This window comes from Oncorhynchus mykiss, chromosome 31 (genome assembly GCF_013265735.2).
Source record: "Oncorhynchus mykiss isolate Arlee chromosome 31, USDA_OmykA_1.1, whole genome shotgun sequence".
NCBI lineage: Eukaryota > Metazoa > Chordata > Actinopteri > Salmoniformes > Salmonidae > Oncorhynchus > Oncorhynchus mykiss.
The window spans coordinates 4,623,945-4,638,030 of NC_050571.1; the positions used below are offsets into that span (position 1 = coordinate 4,623,945).

The following is a 14,086-nucleotide window of genomic DNA, read 5'->3' on the forward strand; positions in this document are numbered from 1 at the left end:
GTTCCCCCCACGATGCTTTAGGGCAGACAAACCCCTGTTTATTTTTTTCAGGTCTACCTTGTCTTAATTTGACCGACCTGCTTGATTCGGTCTTATGTAGCAAAAAAAAAAAATACATCTATTTTTTTACATTGGATAAAATTAGAGACTCAAGAAAATTGTATATCATACACTGCGGTTGAGGAACACTGGGAAAGTAATTCTTCTTTGAAAGTTGATAAACTTGTAACCTCACTTTTAAGAAAATGGCCCTTGAATGTTTTGGTACCTACTGGAGAGCTCTTCTTTGTCTACACCCATACAACATCGTTCACACCCTCTTAAGCTCTAGCCCTACCCATCTCTTTAAGGATTCACAACAAATCTTTGTAGACCGATTGGCCGTAAGTAACTTGAGTGTTTCGCGTTCGGCGCGTCCAGAGCGCGTACTGGACGCTCTGGCCAAAAAGTAAGTTTGATCAGAGCTTTCTGACCTAACAGCAGTCAAGCACCCAAGCTAATTAGCTACCGTTGGCTAGCTTGCTAGCTATGTCCAGACACAAATGAGAGAACAATTCACTCTATCCATTTTACTCGCCCTTGCAGAGCTGATTAGGCTGTTTTCATGTTATCCAGAGTAACTGTGCCGCTTACAACAATGTAATTACAATGTAATTACGCTTTTTTTTTTTTTTTGCCAATGTTCGTAAGTTCATCAGTTATTCTGCGCATTCAGACGAGAGTGCTCTGAAATCAGAGTAGATCGCCAGAGCGAATTTAACAGCTACATCTATCGACAGTTGTTGCAGTGACATCATAAACATTCTTTTGAGATATTTACTTGCACAGTGGAATCTTTTGTTTAGAGATGTAGCTAGCTAGCTATACAATGAACAGCAATGCCAACTCATAACGTTACATCCCTGCATGAATCTGTTCAGGGGCAGAATGACAGATTTGTACCTTGTCAGCTCGGGGATATGAACTTGCAACCTTTCGGTTACTAGTCCAACACTCTAACCACTAGGCTACCTGCCTCTAACCACTAGGCTACCTGCCTCTAACCACTAGGCTACCCTGCGGACCCCTTTTATATAGTGCTTTGGGAAAGTATTCAGACCCCATGACTTTTTCCACGTTATGTTATAGCCTTATTCTAAAATGTTAAATAGGTCTCGCCAGATATGTTCAAGTGCGGATTCTGGCTGGCCCATTCAAGGACATTCCGAGACTTATCCCGAAGCCACTCCTGTGTTTTCCTATTGCTTAGGGTAGTTGTCCTGTTGGAAGGTGATCCTTCACCCCTGTCTGAAAGTCCTGAGGGCTCTGGAGCAGGTTTTCATCAAGGATCTCTCTTTACTTTGCGCCGTTCATCTATCCCTTGATCCTGACTAGTCTCCCAGTCCGTGCCGCTGAAAAACATCCCCACAACATGATGCTGCCACCATCATGCTTCACTGTAGTTTCCTCCAGAAATGACGCTTGGCATTCAGGCCAAAGAGTTCAATCTTGGTTTCATCAAACCAGAGAATCTGGTTTCTTATGGTCCTTTAGGTGATTTCGGCAGACTCCAAGTGGGCTGTCGTGCCTTTTACTGAGAAATGGCTACCGACTGGCCACTCTACCACAAAGACCTGATTGGTGGAGTGCTGCAGAGATGGTTGTCATTCTGAAATGTTCTCCCATCGCCACAGAGGAACTCAGGAGATGTTTCAGAGTGACCATCGGGTTCTTGGTCACCTCCCTGACCAAGGCCCTTCTCCCCTGATTGCTCAGTTTGGCCGGGCAGACAGCTTTAGGAAGAGCCTTGGTTGTTTCAAACTTCTTCTATTTAAGAATGATGGAGGCCACTGTGTTCTTGGGGAACATCAATGATGCAGAAATGTTTTGGTACCCTTCCCCAGATCTGTGCCACGACAGTCTTGGAGCTCTCTTCCTTTGACCTCATGGCTTGTTTTTTACTCTGACATGCACTGTCAACTGTGGGACCTTATATAGACAGGTGTGTGCCTTTCCAAGTCATGTCCAATCAATTGAATTTACCAAAGGTGGACTCCCAAGTTGTAGAAATATTTCAAGGATGGTTAATGGAAGGAAACAAGATGCGCGTGAGCTCATTTTCGATTCTCATAAGCAAAGGGTCTGAATACTTATGAAAATAAGCTATTTCAGTTTTTTTTAAATATATTTTTTTTAAATTATTGGGTATTTTGTGTAGATTGAGGATTTTTATTTAATTTAATACATTTTAGAATAAGGCTGTAACGTGGATGGACAAGGGGTCTGAATAAGGGGTCTGAGTAAGGGGTCTGAATAAGGGGTCTGTTCAGTATTCTTTGTAAAACAAAATTGAGTGTCATCAGTGATTCCACTGCTAAATTAATCTAGGGTAAACACTGACCATGCTGTGTGTGTAGGTGTGAGTCTGACTGTTTCGGTGTTTCAGTTTACTACGTGTGGTACACTCCCATGCTGTGTATGTACGTGTGGTACACTGACCATGCTGTGTATGTAGGTGTGAGTCTGACTGTTTCAGTGTTTCAGTTTACTAGGTGTGGTACACTCCCATGCTGTGTACTGTATATAATCAGAACCTGACTGTCTCATCTCGCTCCTCTCTGAGATGGTGACAGTGAAACATTATGTTTGAGACTACAATGCTGTGCAGTTTGTATGGAGGTGTGAGTCTGACTGTTCCTGTGTTTGTTTGTTTGTCTAGGTGGCCAACCTGGCCTGCTCCATCTCTAATAATGAGGAGGGAGTCAAGCTGGTCCGTATGGCCGCTTCCCAGCTGGAGACACTCTGCCCCCAGGTACCTGCCGGTCTCTCTACCCTCTCTCTCGCCAGCTCTCTTCTCTCTCGCCAGCTCTCCTCTCTCTCGCCAGCTCTCCTCTCTCTGGCCAGCTCTCCTTCCTCTGGCCAGCTCTCCTTCCTCTGGCCAGCTCTCCTTCCTCTGGCCAGCTCTCCTTCCTTTCCCCTCTCCCCACCTTCATTGCCTCTCAGTTCATCCCCAGCTCTCCTTCCCTCCTCTCTCCCCACCTTCATTGCCTCTCAGCTCATCCCCAACCCCCAGCTCCATAGTCATGCCAAGATGCCAACACTTCTCACCTCCAGCCCCCCATTCCTAAACCCCTCCCCCTTCCCATATAACCTGCCGTCTTTACTGCCTCATCCAGCTTCACTTCCTCATCCAGCCTCCAGCCCCATATCCTGACAGCTTCACTTCCTCATCCCTCCTCCAGACCCATATCCTGACAGCTTCACTTCCTTATCTAGCCTCCAGCCCCATATCCTGACAGCTTCACTTCCTCATCCCTCCTCCAGCCCCATATCCTGACAGCTTCACTTCCTCATCCAGCCTCCAGCCCCATATCCTGACAGCTTCACTTCCTCATCCCTCCTCCAGCCCCATATCCTGACAGCTTCACTTCCTCATCCAGCCTCCAGCCCCATATCCTGACAGCTTCACTTCCTCATCCAGCCTCCAGCCCCATATCCTGACAGCTTCACTTCCTCATCCCTCCTCCAGCCCCATATCCTGACAGCTTCACTTCCTCATCCAGCCTCCAGCCCCATATCCTGACAGCTTCACTTCCTCATCCCTCCTCCAGCCCCATATCCTGACAGCTTCACTTCCTCGTCCAACCTCCAAGTGTTTGTATGTTGGGGGGGGGGGGGATCTGTGAGTGTGCTGGTCTGAGAGACTGATCTGGTCTTTAGATACATTACACATTCCTTATGCTAATCTACCTTCTGTAGTAACTCCTTATGCTAATCTAGCTGCTGTAGTAACTAATCTACTAATCTGGTAACTGGTGTGTAAATGCTCTGTAACAGGTGATTAATGCAGCTCTGGCTCTAGCTGCCAAGCCCAACAGTAAGGTTGCTCAGGACAACATGGACCTCTTCAAAGAGTCCTGGGAGAAACAGGTCCGCGTTCTCACTGACGCCGTCGACGACATCACCAGCATTGACGACTTCCTCTGTGTGTCTGGTAAGTAGGAAGGGGGCGGAGCTTTTCTTTCCAGGGTTCATCTCATTTTATATAAGTAATGAGGCTGGATGCTGGTTTACGTGCTCCTGACCAACTGTTTTCGGTCATAAGAGACGGTAGCAGAAACATTATGTACAAAATGAGTGTTCTCGCATGGTTTGTAACTCATTTTGCACATAATGTTTCTGCTCCAGTCTCTCATGACCGAAAAGAGCTTCTAGACATCAGAACAGCGACTACTCACCTCGAACTGGACAAAATATGTTTTTCTTTAATGAGTCCGACGCAAAGGAATATACTGTTTTGTCGAGACAAGGCCCAAAACCACGTCATCCGCGTGAAGAAGAGATGGAGAAAAAGGGGGAGGAGGGTGGGGTGCCTTGTAAGAAGGCAAACCACCACTACTCTCTGTATTATTGGCCAACGAGGAGGTAAACCACCACTACTCTCTGTATTATTGGCCAACGAGGAGGTTAACCACCACTACTCTCCGTATTATTGGCCAACGAGGAGGTAAACCACCACTACTCTCCGTATTATTGGCCAACGAGGAGGTAAACCACCACTACTCTCCGTATTATTGGCCAACGAGGAGGTACACCACCACTACTCTCTGTATTATTGGCCAACGAGGAGGTTAACCACCACTACTCTCCGTATTATTGGCCAACGAGGAGGTAAACCACCACTACTCTCTGTATTATTGGCCAACGAGGAGGTAAACCACCACTACTCTCCGTATTATTGGCCAACGAGGAGGTAAACCACCACTACTCTCCGTATTATTGGCCAACGAGGAGGTTAACCACCACTACTCTCTGTATTATTGGCCAACGGAGGTAAACCACCACTTCCCTCCGTATTATTGGCCAACTTCAGTCATTGGAAAAAAAACTGGACGATCTACGATTAAGACATGGCTGAACGACGACACAGATAATATAGAGCTGGCCTGCTTCTCCGTGCATCGGCAGGACAGAGCAGCTACGTCTGTTTTAGGCGAGGGTGTGTGTCTCTTGTCAGTAACTCCTGGTGCGCGATATCTAATATTAAAGAAGTCTTGAGGTATTGCTTGCCTGAGGTAGAGTACCTTATGATAAGCTGTAGACCACACTATTTACCAAGAGTTCTCATCTATTATTAGCCGCTAACGTTAGCTAGCTAGCTAACAGTATACTTTAACTTGAAATGAAAACGACTTTGTCAAAATTAGAAATGTGTAATATCTGAAAATGTATTTAACCACACTTTCTTTGGTTTGTATCTTCGCTTCCAGAGAACCACATTCTGGAGGACGTGAACAAGTGTGTGATAGCGCTGCAGGAGAAGGATGTGGACGGGTTGGACCGCACGGCCGGCGCCATCCGTGGCCGCGCCGCCAGAGTGGTCCATGTGGTCACGTGTGAGATGGACAATTATGAACCTGGAGTCTACACAGAGAAGGTTCTGGAGGCCACCAAGCTACTCACTAACACGGGTAACATATCTATCACGTTTTCATTAACACTCTCCTCTGTGTCTCTGCTAATATTTTCTTAATCACTCTTCTATCCATCTAACATAGATATACTATCTCTCACCTTTGCCGTTTGTCATTCTATATCTTTCTCTGTTGGTTTGTCTTTCCCTCTGTCTATACCAGTGGTACACGTATCAGATGGTAAGGGGTGGGGGGGGGGGGGGTCAGGCTAAACCAACTTTCTAATACTACTACAGATTTGACTGCTGGGTTGAGTTTCTCAATCACACAACACAGCCAGCCCCTGCTCCCTCCAATTCTCTCCTCTCTCTCGCTCCCTACCTCCTCTCCTGCTCTCTCCTTACCTTGCCCCCCCCCTTCCCATTCTCTGATCCCTCCCCTCTCACAAATACCCATCATCCCCGTCTCCCATCGTGTGTCCCTCTCTTAATACCATCTTTTTAATTCTATGTACTCTGCTGTCAGGTAGTAAGTGTATTGACGGGCACCGTGTCCATAAAGTGTTCTATAATCACTACAGCTAGCTAGGCCATTAACTATTCAATGGCCAATCTGCTTTGTTTTGTTTTGTTTTTTTCTCTCCCAGGATTAAAAGGCAACTGACAGTCTTTGTTTATTTATTGGCAAGTCAGTTTAGCTGGCTGTGATCTAAAGAAAGAATGTCATTGATATTCATTGTAATTGTGGAGGCCTCTTGAAGTGTGTATGTATCAGGTTTTATGTAACCCTTTGATGGTCTGTCACCTTGGGGTCTGTATCAAATGGTGGATTAGAGAGGGGGGGGGGGGGGGGGGCTGGGAACAGAGGCACCGTGGCTACAAATTAGCTCCCTGCACACACACACGCGGCACCCTCTTCCCTAGATGTGACTTGACATCCTTGATTCAGTCTTATGTAGAAACACGTTGGTTGAAAGCAGAGACGGAGAGCTACAAAATGGTATGTCATACACTGTAGTTGAGGAAACAATGGGGAAAGTAATTCCGCTTTGGAAGTTGATCAACTTGTAACCTCACTTTTGAGAAATAGCCTTTGAAAGTTTGGTACTGGAGAGCTCTTCTTTGTCTACATCCATTCAGCATAGTTCACACCCTCTTAGACTTTAGCCACACCCATCTCTTTAAGGATTCACATGTGAGGCCATGTACTTAACATTGTGAGTAGTGTTGTGAACAACCAAAGACTAAAAGTGGTGAAAGCTGTAGCCTACAATAAGGAAAAACTCCAGTCTCGTCCTTGGCCTAGATTAAGTGTTAGCTAGGGGCTGGGTAGCCTGTTAGCTAGGGGCTGGGTAGCCTGTTAGCTAGGGGCTGGGTAGCCTGTTAGCTAGGGGCTGGGTAGCCTGTTAGCTAGGGGCTGGGTAGCCTGTTAGCTAGGGGCTCGGTAGCCTGTTAGCTAGGGGCTGGGTAGCCTGTTAGCTAGGGGCTGGGTAGCCTGTTAGCTAGGGGCTCGGTAGCCTGTTGTTTGCTCGGGGCTGGGTAGCCTGTTGTTTGCTCGGGGCTGGGTAGCCTGTTGTTTGCTCGGGGCTGGGTAGCCTGTTGTTTGCTCGGGGCTGGGTAGCCTGTTGTTTGCTCGGGGCTGGGTAGCCTGTTGTTTGCTCGGGGCTGGGTAGCCTGTTGTTTGCTCGGGGCTGGGTAGCCTGTTGTTTGCTCGGGGCTGGGTAGCCTGTTTGCTCGGGGCTGGGTAGCCTGTTGTTTGCTCGGGGCTGGGTAGCCGGTTGTTTGCTCGGGGCTGGGTAGCCGGTTGTTTGCTCGGGGGTGGGTAGCCGGTTGTTTGCTCGGGGGTGGGTAGCCTGTTGTTTGCTCGGGGCTGGGTAGCCTGTTGTTTGCTCGGGGCTGGGTAGCCTGTTGTTTGCTAGGGGCTGGGTAGCCTGTTGTTTGCTCGGGGCTGGGTAGCCTGTTGTTTGCTCGGGGCTGGGTAGCCTGTTGTTTGCTCGGGGCTGGGTAGCCTGTTGTTTGCTCGGGGCTGGGTAGCCTGTTGTTTGCTCGGGGCTGGGTAGCCTGTTTGCTCGGGGCTGGGTAGCCTGTTGTTTGCTCGGGGCTGGGTAGCCTGTTGTTTGCTCGGGGCTGGGTAGCCTGTTGTTTGCTCGGGGCTGGGTAGCCTGTTTGCTCGGGGCTGGGTAGCCTGTTGTTTGCTCGGGGCTGGGTAGCCTGTTGTTTGCTCGGGGCTGGGTAGCCTGTTGTTTGCTCGGGGCTGGGTAGCCTGTTGTTTGCTCGGGGCTGGGTAGCCTGTTGTTTGCTCGGAGCTGGTTAGCCTGTTGTTTGCTCGGAGCTGGTTAGCCTGTTGTTTGCTCGGGGCTGGTTAGCCTGTTGTTTGCTCGGGGCTGGGTAGCCTGTTGTTTGCTCGGGGCTGGGTAGCCTGTTGTTTGCTAGGGGCTGGGTAGCCTGTTGTTTGCTAGGGGCTGGGTAGCCTGTTGTTTGCTCGGGGCTGGGTAGCCTGTTGTTTGCTCGGGGCTGGGTAGCCTGTTGTTTGCTCGGGGCTGGGTAGCCTGTTGTTTGCTCGGGGCTGGGTAGCCTGTTGTTTGCTCGGGGCTGGGTAGCCTGTTGTTTGCTCGGGGCTGGGTAGCCTGTTGTTTGCTCGGGGCTGGGTAGCCTGTTGTTAGCTAGGGGCTGGGTAGCCTGTTGTTAGCTAGGGGCTGGGTAGCCTGTTGTTTGCTCGGGGCTGGGTAGCCTGTTAGCTAGGGGCTGGTTTCGAGCTGCGTTGTGTCAGACGTGCCGTTCTGTAGCATGGGATTTTCTGATATTTTCACTTTTATTTCCTGTGTACAGTCGATACTGCTGCATTGTGAGTTTGCGTGACATATTTCATCCCTTCTTTCTGCCACCTCCACCAGTCATGCCCAGGTTCACAGAGCAGGTGGAGGCAGCGGTCGAGGCTCTGAGTGCCAACCCCACACTCCCTGTTGACGAGAACGAGTTCATCGATGCCTCCCGTCTGGTCTACGATGGCGTCCGCGACATCCGCAAGGCCGTGCTGATGATCAGGGTGAGTGTACACGCTAGACAACTACGTAGTGCACTATTTAATGAGCCCTAACTCTCCTTAACTGCACTGTTGTCATGATCTTGTGAGTGTACACACTGAAGACACCAACACTACATCGACCGTGCACTATTGATGTGCCTCTCCTTCACTTAAATGTCTTCGTGTCTCAATCACCTATGGCCATGACAGGGGGTTGAAGTTTTTAATTTAGATATTTGTACCCTTTTACTCTCCTCGTTAATCCAACATTGTGAATGAGGAGAGAGGTGAACTAAGCTCCTCGTGTTAGTCTTGTCTCTGGTCCTCGTTAATCCAGCATTGTGAATGAGGAGAGAGGTGAACTAAGCTCCTCGTGTTAGTCTTGTCTCTGGTCCTCGTTAATCCAGCATTGTGAATGAGGAGAGAGGTGAACTAAGCTCCTCGTGTTAGTCTTGTCTCTGGTCCTCGTTAATCCAACATTGTGAATGAGGAGAGAGGTGAACTAAGCTCCTCGTGTTAGTCTCTGGTCCTCGTTAATCCAACATTGTGAATGAGGAGAGAGGTGAACTAAGCTCCTCGTGTTAGTCTTGTCTCTGGTCCTCGTTAATCCAACATTGTGAATGAGGAGAGAGGTGAACTGAGCTCCTCGTGTTAGTCTTGTCTCTGGTCCTCGTTAATCCAACATTGTGAATGAGGAGCGAGGTGAACTAAACTCGTGTTAGTCTTGTCTCTGGTCCTCGTTAATCCAGCATTTTTGAATGAGGAGAGAGGTGAACTAAGCTCCTCGTGTTAGTCTTGTCTCTGGTCCTCGTTAATCCAACATTGTGAATGAGGAGAGAGGTGAACTAAGCTCCTCGTGTTAGTCTTGTCTCTGGTCCTCGTTAATCCAACGTTGTGAATGAGGAGAGAGGTGAACTGAGCTCCTCGTGTTAGTCTTGTCTCTGGTCCTCGTTAATCCAGCATTTTTGAATGAGGAGAGAGGTGAACTAAGCTCCTCGTGTTAGTCTTGTCTCTGGTCCTCGTTAATCCAACATTGTGAATGAGGAGAGAGGTGAACTAAGCTCCTCGTGTTAGTCTTGTCTCTGGTCCTCGTTAATCCAACATTGTGAATGAGGAGAGAGGTGAACTAAGCTCCTCGTGTTAGTCTTGTCTCTGGTCCTCGTTAATCCAGCATTTTTGAATGAGGAGAGAGGTGAACTAAGCTCCTCGTGTTAGTCTTGTCTCTGGTCCTCGTTAATCCAACATTGTGAATGAGGAGAGAGGTGAACTAAGCTCCTCGTGTTAGTCTTGTCTCTGGTCCTCGTTAATCCAGCATTTTTGAATGAGGAGAGAGGTGAACTAAGCTCCTCGTGTTAGTCTTGTCTCTGGTCCTCGTTAATCCAACATTGTGAATGAGGAGAGAGGTGAACTAAGCTCCTCGTGTTAGTCTTGTCTCTGGTCCTCGTTAATCCAACATTGTGAATGAGGAGAGAGGTGAACTAAGCTCCTCGTGTTAGTCTTGTCTCTGGTCCTCGTTAATCCAACATTGTGAATGAGGAGAGAGGTGAACTAAGCTCCTCGTGTTAGTCTTGTCTCTGGTCCTCGTTAATCCAACATTGTGAATGAGGAGAGGTGAACTGAGCTCCTCGTGTTAGTCTTGTCTCTGGTCCTCGTTAATCCAACATTGTGAATGAGGAGAGAGGTGAACTAAGCTCCTCGTGTTAGTCTTGTCTCTGGTCCTCGTTAATCCAACGTTGTGAATGAGGAGCGAGGTGAACTAAGCTCCTCGTGTTAGTCTTGTCTCTGGTCCTCGTTAATCCAGCATTTTTGAATGAGGAGAGAGGTGAACTAAGCTCCTCGTGTTAGTCTTGTCTCTGGTCCTCGTTAATCCAACATTGTGAATGAGGAGAGAGGTGAACTAAGCTCCTCGTGTTAGTCTTGTCTCTGGTCCTCGTTAATCCAACATTGTGAATGAGGAGAGAGGTGAACTAAGCTCCTCGTGTTAGTCTTGTCTCTGGTCCTCGTTAATCCAACATTGTGAATGAGGAGAGAGGTGAACTAAGCTCCTCGTGTTAGTCTTGTCTCTGGTCCTCGTTAATCCAACATTGTGAATGAGGAGCGAGGTGAACTAAACTCCTCGTGTTAGTCTTGTCTCTGGTCCTCGTTAATCCAGCATTGTGAATGAGGAGAGAGGTGAACTAAGCTCCTCGTGTTAGTCTTGTCTCTGGTCCTCGTTAATCCAACATTGTGAATGAGGAGAGAGGTGAACTAAGCTCCTCGTGTTAGTCTTGTCTCTGGTCCTCGTTAATCCAACATTGTGAATGAGGAGAGAGGTGAACTAAGCTCCTCGTGTTAGTCTTGTCTCTGGTCCTCGTTAATCCAACGTTGTGAATGAGGAGAGAGGTGAACTAAGCTCCTCGTGTTAGTCTTGTCTCTGGTCCTCGTTAATCCAACATTGTGAATGAGGAGAGAGGTGAACTAAGCTCCTCGTGTTAGTCTCTGGTCCTCGTTAATCCAGCATTTTTGAATGAGGAGAGAGGTGAACTAAGCTCCTCGTGTTAGTCTTGTCTCTGGTCCTCGTTAATCCAACATTGTGAATGAGGAGAGAGGTGAACTAAGCTCCTCGTGTTAGTCTTGTCTCTGGTCCTCGTTAATCCAGCATTTTTGAATGAGGAGAGAGGTGAACTAAGCTCCTCGTGTTAGTCTTGTCTCTGGTCCTCGTTAATCCAACATTGTGAATGAGGAGAGAGGTGAACTAAGCTCCTCGTGTTAGTCTTGTCTCTGGTCCTCGTTAATCCAACATTGTGAATGAGGAGAGAGGTGAACTAAGCTCCTCGTGTTAGTCTTGTCTCTGGTCCTCGTTAATCCAACATTGTGAATGAGGAGAGAGGTGAACTAAGCTCCTCGTGTTAGTCTTGTCTCTGGTCCTCGTTAATCCAACATTGTGAATGAGGAGAGGTGAACTGAGCTCCTCGTGTTAGTCTTGTCTCTGGTCCTCGTTAATCCAACATTGTGAATGAGGAGAGAGGTGAACTAAGCTCCTCGTGTTAGTCTTGTCTCTGGTCCTCGTTAATCCAACGTTGTGAATGAGGAGCGAGGTGAACTAAGCTCCTCGTGTTAGTCTTGTCTCTGGTCCTCGTTAATCCAGCATTTTTGAATGAGGAGAGAGGTGAACTAAGCTCCTCGTGTTAGTCTTGTCTCTGGTCCTCGTTAATCCAACATTGTGAATGAGGAGAGAGGTGAACTAAGCTCCTCGTGTTAGTCTTGTCTCTGGTCCTCGTTAATCCAACATTGTGAATGAGGAGAGAGGTGAACTAAGCTCCTCGTGTTAGTCTTGTCTCTGGTCCTCGTTAATCCAACATTGTGAATGAGGAGAGAGGTGAACTAAGCTCCTCGTGTTAGTCTTGTCTCTGGTCCTCGTTAATCCAATATTGTGAATGAGGAGCGAGGTGAACTAAACTCCTCGTGTTAGTCTTGTCTCTGGTCCACGTTAATCCAGCATTGTGAATGAGGAGAGAGGTGAACTAAGCTCCTCGTGTTAGTCTTGTCTCTGGTCCTCGTTAATCCAACATTGTGAATGAGGATAGAGGTGAACTAAGCTCCTCGTGTTAGTCTTGTCTCTGGTCCTCGTTAATCCAACATTGTGAATGAGGAGAGAGGTGAACTAAGCTCCTCGTGTTAGTCTTGTCTCTGGTCCTCGTTAATCCAACGTTGTGAATGAGGAGAGAGGTGAACTAAGCTCCTCGTGTTAGTCTTGTCTCTGGTCCTCGTTAATCCAACATTGTGAATGAGGAGAGAGGTGAACTAAGCTCCTCGTGTTAGTCTCTGGTCCTCGTTAATCCAACATTGTGAATGAGGAGAGAGGTGAACTAAGCTCCTCGTGTTAGTCTTGTCTCTGGTCCTCGTTAATCCAACATTGTGAATGAGGAGCGAGGTGAACTAAGCTCCTCGTGTTAGTCTTGTCTCTGGTCCTCGTTAATCCAACATTGTGAATGAGGAGAGAGGTGAACTAAGCGCCTCGTGTTAGTCTTGTCTCTGGTCCTCGTTAATCCAACATTGTGAATGAGGAGAGAGGTGAACTAAGCTCCTCGTGTTAGTCTTGTCTCTGGTCCTCGTTAATCCAACATTGTGAATGAGGAGAGAGGTGAACTAAACTCCTCGTGTTAGTCTTGTCTCTGGTCCTCGTTAATCCAGCATTTTTGAATGAGGAGAGAGGTGAACTAAGCTCCTCGTGTTAGTCTTGTCTTCTACTCTGGTCTCTCTTGTCCTCCCCACAGTCAGTGGTAGATGCAGTGCTTTCATGTTTTGTACGTGCCGAGCATAGCAACGGCTTTAACATCGCTCGCGGTTTTTTTGTTCTTCGTTTTTTTTTTCTTCGAGTCAATGAGGCACCTATAACTCCTTGGAAGTCCCCGGTTAGATCCTTAATGTTTATCATCCAGTATGGCATTTCATGTATTCATTTTTTAAATTTTTTTTATATTTACAATTTTTATATTTAAACAAACATTTAGGCCAGCAGGAACAAAGTGCTGTCTGAAAGCCCCTGGTGTGTGAGCCCGTTTAGTGAATTAGGCTGTGAAGTGATGTGTGAGCTCAAATAGCTGATGCTCTGTGTACCGTAAGTTTTCATTTCATGGGTGTGTGTGGGGGGTGGGGGGGGGGGGGGGTCTACTAAGTGAACATATGGAATTGTATTAAGATGGTCATACCAAGGGTAATTTAGCTGTTTCATTTTGAATTTTTAGGACGCTTTTGTACGTTATTAAATAATTTGATGAAATTGGCCTTGCTGTTCTTAGCCCATAGAAACCATTTGAATAACTGATTCACACATGGGAAAACAGTCCCAACATGTTTAATTAGTATACTTAAATTGGAGTGAGCAGGACAGTGAGGGAGAGACAGGGAAAAACATGGGAGGGACAGCGGCTGAGAGAGAGAAGGAGAAAGAGAGCTGGGGAGCGCCAATCTTGTTATCCTGATTGATTGTGGTGCTGGCCAAGGCTGTTACGGTGACCATATTACCGCCACACCGACAGTCAATGGTCATGCCCGTTAGTAAAAAAATTCCCTGTCACCATTGAAGCACTGTCATCTCTTATGCACTCAGGACATTCGCTGGTCATACCTTAACAACCATCAGGTCCTAAGGGCCTGCTACTCGGGGCTCTATTGTCCCTCCATCAGGGCCTACTGGCCCGGTACTCTGGGCTCTATTGTCCCTCCATCAGGGCCTACTGGCCCGGTACTCAGGGCTCTATTGTCCCTCCATCAGGGCCTACTGGCCCGGTACTCAGGGCTCTATTTTCCCTCCATCAGGGCCTACTGGCCCGGTACTCAGGTTTCTATTGTCCCTCAATCAGGTCCTAAGGACCTGCTACTCGGGGCTCTATTGTCCCTCCATCAGGGCCTACTGGCCCGGTACTCTGGGCTCTATTGTCCCTCAATCAGGTCCTAAGGACCTGCTACTCAGGGCTCTATTGTCCCTCAATCAGGTCCTAAGGACCTGCTACTCGGGGCTCTATTGTCCCTCCATCAGGGCCTACTGGCCCGGTACTCAGGGCTCTATTGTCCCTCCATCAGGGCCTACTGGCCCGGTACTCAGGGCTCTATTGTCCCTCCATCAGGGCCTACTGGCCTGGTACTCAGGGCTCTATTGTCCCTCCATCAGGTCCTAAGGGCCTGCT

At 47.9% G+C, this 14,086-nt stretch overlaps 1 protein-coding gene across 4 annotated transcripts in view; it reads left to right on the plus strand.

Annotated features, from left to right (window-relative positions):
* Positions 1–14,086, plus strand: part of LOC110504468 (catenin (cadherin-associated protein), alpha 1) — a 230,378-nt gene that overhangs the window by 147,019 nt on the left and 69,273 nt on the right. For all 4 annotated transcript variants that reach the window (XM_036969563.1, XM_036969564.1, XM_036969565.1 and 1 more), the window contains exons 11-14: positions 2,699–2,791; positions 3,817–3,973; positions 5,250–5,450; positions 8,287–8,438. In XM_036969563.1, the coding sequence (XP_036825458.1) occupies positions 2,699–2,791; positions 3,817–3,973; positions 5,250–5,450; positions 8,287–8,438 (603 nt within the window). The remainder of the gene's footprint in view (positions 1–2,698; positions 2,792–3,816; positions 3,974–5,249; positions 5,451–8,286; positions 8,439–14,086) is intronic.